At 41.9% G+C, this 12704-nt stretch overlaps 1 protein-coding gene across 1 annotated transcript in view; it reads right to left on the minus strand.

Moving 5' to 3' along the window:
* The window catches only part of DCAF6 (DDB1 and CUL4 associated factor 6), a gene marked incomplete at its 5' end in the record, with an annotated part of 140301 nt that overhangs the window by 112088 nt on the left and 15509 nt on the right, over window positions 1-12704 (minus strand). Inside the window, one exon of the mRNA XM_019557099.1 lies at window positions 1476-1537. Within this exon, the coding sequence (XP_019412644.1) occupies window positions 1476-1537 (62 nt within the window). The remainder of the gene's footprint in view (window positions 1-1475; window positions 1538-12704) is intronic.

Consider the following 12704-nt stretch of genomic DNA (forward strand, 5'->3'; position numbering starts at 1 on the left):
TGACTTGGGGCCAAAAGATCTTTAGGGCAGCAGTTGCTGTTGCAGACTGGTGTGCGGATATAGCAACAGACCCTCCATTTTGTGGCAGTGAGCATGAGATTCTTCTCCAAAAGTACTGTTTCATCATTCTTGGCACCAGTAAAAGTAGCCATCAGGGCCCACCAACATCACCTTGCCTCATGAGTTCATGACTCTAAGCCAGTAAGGTCTTTAAGGTTACGATTACCCTAGGATCCATAGCAGCCAATGGTGGTAGAAGGTCCAGGTCATGATCAGTGTTGGTAGGCGGCATATATGTAAGGTAAATTCAGGCAAGTGATGAGGGGCCAGAGCTGTGCAGTGAATCACATGCAGCAAAATCTCACCCACACAAATTTCACCACCCACACACAATCTGAACAACCAATGGGAGCTTTATCCAACACTGGCAGAGTTCTGGGAACCAAGAGACACTCAACCAGCACTAGGTTTGTTAGTTTTTGTGCTCATTCAGACCACATGCTGATGGAAGAGCAGCAGTACATTCAGCTTCTCTTTAAACCTGTTCTGAAGGGTGACGTGTGGACATGCAAATCCTGTGACTTCTCCATCATGGAACAAGGAGCAGCACAACCAGTACCATGACAAACGTACTGTCTGCTTATAGTCTAATAGACACAAGATTGAAGTCTATAATAACGCAGGAGGAAACCATTACAGTTGCCATGGTAACTGACTTTGAATTTGTTTTTGATTTATGCAAGACACCAAATTAAACTCATGCATTTACACAGTAGTTTTTTCATAACAGACTTTACAACAATCCTGTACTTTCAAAAGCTCTTGCAGAAGAATAGAAAGAGATACATGCATTAATAAGCCTGAATTTCTGCTCCACTGACAGGCTGGGCAAGACAGAATCCTTTCTGCAACAGACAAGTCTGCCACCATGTCACTAAGCCATAGAATCTGCTAAGTCATAGGGCAATCAAGTGCATCTAACTAAACTTAGAGCTTAAGTAACCCTGTGCAGAGTGAGGAAAACAGACTTGCTGCTGCCTGTATTCTGACGCTGTTGTCAGAAGCTGGAGCTGATGAATCCAACAGCACTGTGGCTGTGAGACTTGAGTACAGAAGAACTTAGCAGCTAGATATTGGAAAAGTAAAGAGAATTTTTTTAAGTTATATGCGATGACCTCTTCCCTCGTTTTCCTGTTCCAAACCATGTTACAAGAGTCTTTTTTCCCCCCCGTGTGACAGCCTAACTCACTGCCAAAGGAATGAAATAAATGTCTCCTTGCTCAGTTTCACGGGTTTTGGTAGTACTGTTTAGAAACTTTATAGGAAACAGAAGATGAGAACCTGGATGCAGCTCTTAGCTAGTAGAGGTTTTCACTTTGGCTGTAAAATTATTTAATTTGATTTTTCAATTTAGGGACATTTAAGTTTGTTACATTTTCAAAGTATTTAAAACTGAGATTCAAGAAATTACTTACACAGCCATCATGTACATTCAGCGTTGCTTCAAGTTTTAATCTTTGGATAAATTCTCTTCTTCCTGTTGAAGAAAAAAAAATTTTAGATTCATTTTAAACTGTGATGTTAAAAAACATTCGCACTAGGATATTCTGGTGATGGGCACAACATAAGAACCTAAATAGAGCAGAATCTGAATTAAAGTCCCAATACAATTTCCAGGGTTTTAAGTGTTCAAATAGAAAAAACAAACAAACACATGTTTAGTTGCTGTTCCACCACCTTTAGCACCAGTATAAAAATTCTGAATTTGACATGCGAAATTGACATGCTTCAAAACCAGCTGCCTCCTTTGAAATTACAGCACATAAAAAAAAAAAAAAAAAAAAAACCGAACCCATATGTACAGGTAATAAAAAAAATGGCTAGAGTCTCATAACTGACAATTCTAATAAACATAATACAGCTTAAGAGGCATAACTTTTAAACTGGAAAACCACAGTCAAACAGTTTAGGTCTTAAGACAAAAGCGGAACACGGTCCTAGTGCTAAGAACATGACTAGAAATCAGACTTTTATAGGAACATTTCAGGCTGCTTAAAAATCAGAGCAGCAAAGGTGAGTGGGTACAGAAAGGAAGAAGACTCTTCTCTAAAGTGCAGGCTGCATGCAGCAGGGTTCTATATGCTGTGTATCTATGTCCTGTATATTCATTTTCATGGTCTCCAGCCAGGCAAGGATTTAGAAAGAAAGGATTAGAAGGGGCTTTGTGTCATCAAGTCCAGTCTCTTGCATCTGCAGGTCATCATTTACCATCAGAATCTCCCCACACCGCTGCTGATGACCTGGGGATGCAAGAGACTAGACTTGATGACACAGAAAGACAACTGACTCCTCTGTTTTTTGCTCCCTGCCTGGTGCTCCTGTTCAATCTTCTGCTCTGCTTGCTGCTTCCCCAACCCTGTTTGCTGCTGTGCTGCCTCACCCTCCACAGTCTGCTATGTGGTACACAGAAAGCCTGAACGTGCCATTAGTGGCACACCTAATGCAGGTTGGCTGCCCCTGTCCTAAAGCCACAGGTCAGAACAATGTGGCTCTTGTGACATGTCAGCAGCAGGGGGACTTTCTCCACACCTGTGCTGGGCAAGAAATCTGGGAGTTATGCCCACATGACTATTGCTTCTCCCAGGCCCCAACTCCTTTGCTACAGTGCAGGCACAACTTCACTCATGGGGAGCTGAACTGGGACCCGGTATATGCAAACTGCACCTTTGGTTGTGGCATACACACAGCTAGAAGCTGCCCAGGCCATGGGCCATATTTTGCTGACCCATGCCCTAAAGCAGGGGTTTTCAAACCTTTTAAATAAGTGTACCCCTAGCAGCCCCCTTTTTGATAAGTGTACCAATGGGAGGGGGGGTAGCAAGTGGCCAGATGCAGATCGGGAGTGTGGTGAGCAGTGGAGGGGCAGCAGTGCATCATCTGTGTGGCCCTGCTCTTGCCCCACCCCGACCCTCCTCCTGTGAGGCAGCAGCATGGGGTGGCAGCACTCTGTCCCCAGCCACCCCCCGCCACGTGTACCTTCTGGGACCTTTCAAATTACCCCCAGAGGTACATGTACCCCTGGCTGATAACACCTGCCCTAAAGCAAGCCATAGGTAGAAGCAGGAGAAACTGTCTGATTTCAACCTGAAAAAGGGACAAACTAAGGACACTTGTGGTAACAGATATACATTGAGACAGTAGCCTAAAGTGCTTCCTTCAGTTGAATTCAGTGGAAATTCTCCATCCTTATAGAAAAGGGGAAAAGAAACCATGTGGGGCAGAAAAGCAGAGAAAGGACCTTCTCACACCTATACTTCTAGCCTTAAAAACCTGAACTAGACTAGGACAAGTCACTGCCTCTCTCTGTGCCTCTGTTTTCCCTTGTTGCTTTTATCTTTCTTGTTTATTCAGACGATAAACTTTCAGCAGCACAACCAAGCCTTATGTTTTCCATATTTTTAACAAAACAAATTTAGTTCTTAGTAGAAAGATGCCAGTCTTGTTTCCCTGGTAATTGTAGACAGGAGTATAATTTCAACTGTCTGGGATTCCATACTGATGCAAGACAGGAAAAAAATTAATTTTGATTCGCATTTCTATCTTTTGGCTCTGTTACATGCAGACATAGTATAATGGCATAATGCAGGAGCAACAAGTGTTTGAGGGATACAGGAACTGAAAAGGTGAAGCTAATCTCAAAGACAAAAAAGTGACTTTGCAGTGCTGCCAAAGCTACTTAAGAGTCCTGGGATGATGTGAAAACTGCAGCTTTTGTTTGCTTTTAACACAAACATTCTAGCTTTCATAATTCAGAGAAAAGCTTGAAAATATGGATCTTAATGGCTTGAGGCAATTAATAAAGAAAATATATGTTTAAAAATCAAATGATGACCTGTGGGGTTTTTTGGGTTGTTTTTTTCTTAAATTTAGGGTTGACACTACTGTAACTCTTAATCCGCAATTTAAGAACAAAGGATTACTCAATGTGACTAAATCATTAGGGTAAGTAGCCACCCCTGCCCACCTGACAGCCCCTACAAACAGCAAACTAGAATTTAAGAAAGTCAGAAATATTGACTTAGACACAGTAGACTGTAGAAGAAACTTCAGCCGCAGGCAGAATAGTCAGAGTCCTAAAGATAAGACACAAAACCACATTTCACAGGAAAGTGGAGCAGCTCAGAAGCAGCAGCAGTTTTGTTATTTCAGGAGAGAGAGTGTCCCTGTCGTTTATCAAGAATATCCGTCTGGTGAAGACAGGTTAAAGCAAGCGCAGGCACTTACTTCAGGCGGAGGGCCGCTTACTGAGTTTTGGCAAGCCATCGAGGGCCGCGTGACAGGCAGCCAGGGGCAGCTAAATATTCATTTTCTACTTTTTTTTTTTAGGGGCCCCGTGGGCTGGATAGAATGGCCTGGCGGGCTGCATTCAGCCCGCGAGCTGCGTTTTGCCCACTCCAGGGTTAAAGTGGCAGATTGATCCTGCACCCCCTGCAAGAATGTAACACTGTCCAGTCAAAGTCAAGAATATTCTTTTAACAGTACCCCATATTAAACTTTCCCAAGGTCCAGGCTTTAAAATTCCTTCCAGAGATCATTGTATTTAGAAGATAGACTACGACCCTGTCTAAATCCTACCTGCTACAGGAACAATCTACAGAATAGTTATGCAATATTTCAATGGGTTTGGTGTGGGGAGTGTTGATCACAGAGGCAGTGGGGATATGAAAACTGTCCAAATCCATGGATCCAGCACATAAGCATCACATACAATATATGAAGGCAAGGTTCTTTGAGTAGATGTGATATCTTTTATTAGGTGAACTGAGTAGGTGGAAAAAAGTTCTTGGCACGCTTTCAGGTGCAGTCACCGTCCTTCAGGCATAGGGAGTGAACAGCAGATTCCCTATGCCTGAAGAAGGGTGACTGCACCCAAAAGCTTGCTAAGAACTTTTTTTTCCCCAACTACTCAGTTGGTCTAATAAGACATCACATCTACTCAAAGAACCCTGCCTGCCTATGTTCTTAGACCAACATGGTTACAGCCAAAAGCCCCACATACAATACAGTATAACCTCATACATCCAGCATGCTGGGGCCCAAGCACTTGCAGGAAATGTTAAAATGCTGGATTTTTTAAACTGGCGCAGTGGCTAGTCGTAGAGCGGGGGAGGGGGGGCAGAAATAGCAGTGGCCGGTCCCAAAGCAGCAGCCATATGCAGAGTGGTGGTACAGGGTGGTGAATGGTGGTAGCAGCTGCCACATGCAAGCTTCCCCCTCCACTTCCAGGACGGCGGGGGAGAGCAGCTGGTCCCGGAGCAGCAGGAGGTGGTGCTGGATTTTTGATAATTCCAGATTTTTGGTATCCAGATTTATGAGGTTATACTGTATATGTCACCCACTGCAATAAACACCCTGAAAGTAACCAAACAACCACTACGATCCTGAGGGATCGTAAAAAGGGTGCCTATATGGAGGACTTTACTTTCTGGGCATGTCTACATATGTAAATAATGCAGCCAAATAAACTCCAAAGCAATCTGAGCTGAAGTAAACTACTCCCAACCTCACCATCTACACATGTATTTAAGCACAGTAATTCACTCCACCATCAGATAGTACCTGTGTCTCATGCGACTATCCTATGCCGGAGTAAATTAATCTACTGAGACCTAATTGCAGCACATATCATAGTGCTTAGGTCAGAAGGGACATAAACAGATCATCAGATCCGACCCCCTGTCCTGGGCAGGAAATTTACTACGCAGTAAGGAGCACATGTAGACAAACCCAGTGTGGCCACTGGGGACTAGGTACAGACTGTTCAGTTAAGGACCAAGAACAATGGTCTCAAATTGCAGCAGAGGATGTTCATGCTGGGTATTAGGAAGAACTTTCTGACTATGAGGGTGGTTAAACATTGTAACAGACTGCTCAGAGAGGTTGTGGAAACTTAATCCTCGAAAGTATTTAAAAACAGGTAAGACAAACACTTGACTAACACAATTTAGTCAGAAACAATCATGCCTTGAATACACAGCTGAACTACTATAAAACCTCCTGAGATCCTTTCAACCCTATTATTCTATGATCCAGAATAAACTCCTATATAAAAGTGATAAAGGACAGGAACATCCTATCACCAGCCAGAGAACACTTGTCACAAAATCCATCACGCCATCTCTTTTCAGAACCCTTATCTATAGAAAAAAAAAAAATCCACAAAATACCTTCAGATGATTGGCCTAGAAACAGAAATTCAAAGCCCTACCAAAAACCATGGACTTAAGAGATACTTGTTTTATGGTTTATTATATAATTTATTTTTCATTTCTGTCTCAGCTAACTCCTCTTTGCTCCACAAGTGATAACTGGCTACTTCACTTTTCAAATGATCAATTCATTAACCTAATTAGGTTAAATTAAAGCAAGTATTTTAACTTGTATTTAGGTTGGGCCATGACTGCTTCTTTCCCAGACCCCATAAAGGGCACTTAAAACCCAAAAGCTTGTTTCCTCTTGCTCTCTCAATTATACAGGTTGGTCCAATAAAAAAATATTACCTCACTTCAGAAAACTTGCTTCTCCTATATCCTTGGACAACCATCACAGTTACAGGAACAACACTACCACTGACTGTGTTTGCCAGCAAATGCAGTAAATACATCACACAAAAGGGCACAAGCTTCAAGTTGGAGAGTTTAAGCTTGGTGATCATGAGGGAAGGCGTCCTGATACAGACAGTAGTTGGGAAGGGGGAAAATAATAAAAGAAAATAAAACCAAGAGATTGCCAATAATTTAAAGCTATTTTTGCCCCAATTATTTTTATTACTGTAATAACTTATACAAGTTTGATTTAATAAAAAGGCACTATGGGGGAGCAGGCAGATACTGCCAAGTTCTACCTCACTCCTTTGAAGCATAAGCAGGAACTGAAATGTGTTTGTAGTCACTCTGTCCTCAACTGAAGATGCATGAAGCCACTGTCCTCAAGTGAAAATGCCTAAGGACACAGGCACAAACACAGCCCCAATGGACACCGCTAGTAAAAAGATTTCAAATTTGCATTAGCACCTGCACCATTGTAAGCTGAAGCTGCACAGACACACAAAGAAATGCTATTCTTCTGAAATACTAGCATTTGTATCACCTTGCCTATGATCTTGGTCAGACTGGAACAAAAGAACTTCAAAAAACAAACAAACAAACAATCAGATGTTCATGAAGTAATACTGGCAATTCAGATGGTACAATGTTCCCCTGTACCAATATGCTATTAGGGATTTAAGTGCACTGCTCAAAACAGCCATCATTCAACCTGAATGAAAAAGCTATAAGAGACCAAATATTTGTGCTTTTATTTTTTAAGTATATTTTATTTTAAAATATAGAGATGTTAACCACCACATCTTAACCAAATTTCAGAATGGACGCTCACAATGTACTAACCCTTCCTATAGATACGTTGGAATGGGAAACACTGCTTTTTCATTAGAATATTTTGTTGATTAGCCTTCTGCTTTCAGAATTATAATAGCAAGACACCATCCCTCCTTTTGCCAAATGCTTAGTCACGTGGTCAATATTCATACTATTATCACCTCACTTTAAGCAACCATTCTCAGACCTGTTCAGTGAATACAGGTATTCACTCAGCCTGTGTAGAAATTAATTTACAGGCCTCCTGGGTCCAAAACTATATTAATAACTTCATATTTTAAAAAGTAAAATGTACTTATCAAAATGAAATTTTCTCTTTTTTTCTTTCCTTCAATTTATTCCTTGAATGTGTATGCACAATGCACCAGATAATCAAGTCCGATACATAATGTATTTTAAAAAGAAATTGATATGGCAGAATATTTAAACTGCAGCATAACACACTGGACACAAACATCTGATAATCCTTTGATGAAAAAGCAGTTTTCCATAATTAATAAAATGGTAAATAATCCTCATATTTAAAATGCACATTCCTCCTATGCTGGAATATATAGCAAACTTCAATCTGAACACTGGGTTTCCTGGATGCAGTTGTCTACTTAAAACCCGTCACTTTTGCAATTGTTCAGTAACACATTAGGATTTTCACTGTGGATGCCCAATTCTTATATTAGATTAATTTTGGAAATATTTTATTTGATTTTCAGTTGTGAACTTTTTCACTACAAATTTCATTTATTATATGTTTTTACAGCATTTCAGCACCGTAACACCTCTATCTATGTGGCCTCTGGATGGTAACGCTAAGTAAGTGTTAGATCATAATACATAGATTAGAAAATGCTTATTTCCCTACCAAAGGTAAATTCAGCACTTGGAAACAATACAGGTAATCCTCAGACTTATAACACAATTGGTCATTTTAAGTCAAAATGTTGTAACTTGGAACCGATTTTCCCATAGGAAACAATGTTATAAATGGGGAATTGGTACCTGAACCAAGGCCCAATACCCTATTGTCACCAAAAATAGCCCAGAATTTTCTACTCAATCAATTATAGATGAGTAATATAGCTATATCAATGTACTTATATTGCAAATAGCAATCATATTGATTGGGAATGACTTCTTTGAGGTGACTTTGCTGGACTTTTTGAAAGGTTCTTGGCTGGAGTCTTCTCAGGAGTTTTGGCTGCACGTTTTTCTGGAGTTTTTCTTTTTTTTTAAAGAAAGTGTCCAAAGAAGTTTGGATAGATGTTCTCCAGGGAGATTAGCGACATAGCCAGCTTGCTCGCTGGCATGATGTTACATCGGATCAAGCGTTGTAAAGCTGAAACTGACGTCAGAAAGCTCTAACGGTTTCAATTTATAAACCTTGTAAGTGTAAAAAGATGGAAAGGGAAAGAAAATAAAGGCAAGACAACAGATTCTTTCACAGGTTTGCTTTCAACATGATTTTTTTATCAGCTAGTAGGAAACATAAGTCAGCTATTTACCTTAATTACATATTTTTACTTTGTTTGATCCTTCTTTCTAGTGATTAGGTCCAGAGGCTACACCTGCATTGGCTTATAACTAGGGACCTATGTAACTTGCAGCAAGACAAAGTCATTTTCACAGCTTCATCCCGGTAGGAAGAGCCTATTTTGTAGGGATTTGACAGCAGTCCCAACCCTCAGCTATGATTGGCAGAGAGACCTTGGGGGGAGGAGGGACAAGGCAGCAGCCACCACCTTGATTACTGGCTGCTCTTTGTCCAGCACCATCCCTCAGTGCTGATTGGCAGAGACACCCTGGGGGGAGGAGGGGCAGACTCCATCTGGTCTGTTGTCCCCTCCCCTCCCAGGTGGGTTGCAAGGCCTGCCTGGGAGGGAAGACTTAGTCAAAAAAAAACTTATTTTTATTAAGTTTTTTCAACAGATTTCACAGGCAGCACCAGGTTTCACAGTATCCACGAAACAGCAATTTAGGTAGGTCCCTACTTATAACAAGAGTGCTCAATCCTTAGTCCATGGTCTAGATCCTGCCCATGGCATCACACCCTTGCTACCAAAATTCCATACCTGTGGGAAGCCTTGGGCCCTGCTTACTGCACTCAGGGCAGGGAGATGATGGAGCCAGGCCCCAAGGCCCAGTCCCAACAAACAGGGCCAGCCAAGGCCATGTGGGGCCCAATTCAGCCTGCACACTGACTACCACTCATCTGAACCATGGGACCAAAAGCTTCGGCATCAATGTCTCATAACTTTCCTAATGATTCCTCTCAATGTCACTTTAGCCTGCTTGATTCAAATTAGCAGGGAAGGGAGTCAGTTTCAACCAATGGACTGCATCTATACATGCATGGACATTTGGTTCCCCAGGGACAAGCAGCAGCAGTGCACCTTGCACTGTAGCCACTTGTTTCCAGGAAACACCTGTGCCACGTGTGTTTTGGCACACGGTAAGTTACTCTGGGGGCAGTAGGGAAGACTGAGGCCAGCACTGTGCTGGCCCCAGCAGCCTTACCTGAGGTCCTGAGGGCCTCGCAGGGCTGCAGCCATGGCAACTGCACCAGGCAGAGCCTGGCTGACATCACAGTGCTGCTCTGGGTGGCCCAGCTCAGTTTTCAGCAGCGCGTGCTGCCTGTGCGTGAGCTGCTCCAGGTTTTTTTTCCACTTTTTTTTGATCCAAAGGTCAAAAAAACCACAGGAAAAAAACCAAAAAACAAAGCAGTACACACATGGGCAGCGCACACTTGCAGCACAGAGAACACCTGACTGTGCAGTATGTGGCGCTACAGACGTGTTTGCAGTGCCACATACCACACAGCTGCGCTCACCTGGATGCACCCAGGATGGTCAAACACCCTTTACCTAAACTGTGGCCTCTGGAGGACACACACTAGACTTTGGCTTCTACTTTGAAACCTAAACCAACAATGAAATGAGGATTAAAATCAACCTAAATCTTCAAGAAGGTCTTGTTCTCAATCATTCTGCCTAATGTTTTCTGTGGAATTTGACAATGAAACTCCATCCCACTCTCCTATACGTAGTTACCCCCCATTAGACAGCAATAGTAAAGCAATGAGAGCTTAATGAGCAAGATCTTAAGAACTTTACAGATTTGAAATCTTAAACTGGCATTCTCCAAAGCACAGATGATTTCATGAACAAAATCTAAAGATAAAAAGCTCATCTATGTCATCCAGAAATATAACTGAACTTTTTATTTAAAGTTTTACCATCACAGTATCAGAGATGAAAAGAACATAACCTCTTGTCTGAAAAATACTAATAGATTCTGTTTGTCAAATGAACTCTCATTTATCTCAAGCTGATTTTTTCCAAGGCCAAGTGTCTATGTGCTAGCTTACCGTGACATTTGAAATGCCCTAGTTTAAAACTGAAACAGAGCCAGCATCTGTTTCCAATGCAGAGCATCTGTTAACTTATACCCTAAAAGCATTTTAAAGAACATTTTTATGGAACATAACTTTTTCACTTACATACTGGTCCTTTGTCCTGGACAAATCCTAGATCTTGGTCTGGCATATTTTTTAATCCATGACACAAAGCATTACTTCTTCAGTTGAAGGAAACCCACATTTTCTTAGTCTCTTAAGGCAGGAGTTGTCAACTGGGGGTATGCGTAGCCCTGGGGGTACTTGGACCAGTCCTAGGGGGTATGCACAGGCAGGTGGGGACAGAGCACCACTGCCTCCCAGAAGCAAGGCCAGGACAGGCGGTGAGGACAGTAGCACCCCTCTGCAGGGTAAGACAGCTTGCACACAGCAGCCGCTACAACCATACACCGGCCTGGTGAGCTTTCCCACCCAGTCCCGGTCCTGCTCCTGGGAGGCAGCAGTGCTCCATCCCCGCCTCCCTGCTCCGTGTCTGCCCTCATGCCACCCCCACCACCGCTCGGTGTTCGGCTGTGCACTACCTTCCCCCCTACCCCTTTTCTACTTGGTGTCTGACTGCCAATGGTACTTAGACTAAAAAAGGTTGAAAAGCCCTGTCTTAGGGTGTCTTCATATGTGCTGAAGGTGATGGGGTGCACTTTAATTAAACCAGCTCTTAGGGTGGCACTTTAATTAGAGCGGCTCTAATTAAAATGCCCGCATCTCGTGTATTCAGCATCCTGTGTTTCAAAGTGGCAACAGAAGCGCTTTAACTAAAGTTTGTTCAATGAGCTTCAGTTACAACACCCCCACTGTCATTTTGAAGTGCGGGGACGCTAAAACACAGGACATGGAGCCTGCTGGCGCAAGCTAATTAGTATACTCCAGCAGACTTAAGTAATTGATTAATCAAGTCAGCACGTCGGAGCAGCGTCCCCACACATCTGCAGGCACCCTTAGAATAGTACCCAGGACTTCAGACTGGCGATGATATAGTAGACGAGTTTTCATCCATGGAGCTCAAAATTCTTAAAAATACGAACACCCATAAGTTAGACAAGTATGTGTTAGCCCCATTCTACAAATGATAAAAACTGATGCAAAAAACACTCAAGTAACTGAACAACCACCATGCAGTGACAATGTCAGGCATAACACCCAAGACTTCTGATCTCAATCATTTGACTCCCTTTCAAAACTCAGTATTATGTTACAGCTCTCATTTTAAATGCTAAATAAATGGGTTCTTTTCAATGCTTAAATTCATCTGTTTCATTTGAGATCATTACTCAGTGCAAAGTAAACTGACCAAATTCCTTTCTATATTTTACCTACCCATGAAAGTATGAACATTGTTCATTAAAAAAAAAACTATGCCACTACAAAATGACCTGCTTGACATTTTAGTATACAAATAACTTTACTACCCATACACAACCAAACTGACTTGGTGTTAACTTGAACATCAAGTTCCTACAGTGCAGCCTCCAAAGTGTTAAAAACATTTGAAGTTGGATTTGTTAACAGTCTTGAATAAACAACCTTAAGGGACAGTCTGCCCAGAATCACATCCCAGGAAATCTCACCAAAGCCCAAGGACTCCCAGAAAGTAAGTTAATACAGCATTTGACCACAGAGAAAGAAAAAACAGAGGCAGATATAACACAACCACTGAACCAGACAGTCATTTTTATATTTGTCTGATTAACAGACTTAAGTTTTTTGAAAAAAAGATTCTTTTTAAAACTTGCTTCTGCTCATTTAACACCAGTAACAGCAAACAAACTAGATTTGTTTGCATCAGTAGTAGTGTCCTTATTCAACTTTCAAACATATCAGAGTCTAAAAGAGTCCACAGGCTAAATATAAACTTCCCT

Source organism: Crocodylus porosus, unplaced genomic scaffold (genome assembly GCF_001723895.1).
Source record: "Crocodylus porosus isolate Cpor-Errol unplaced genomic scaffold, CroPor_comp1, whole genome shotgun sequence".
Lineage (NCBI taxonomy): Eukaryota > Metazoa > Chordata > Crocodylia > Crocodylidae > Crocodylus > Crocodylus porosus.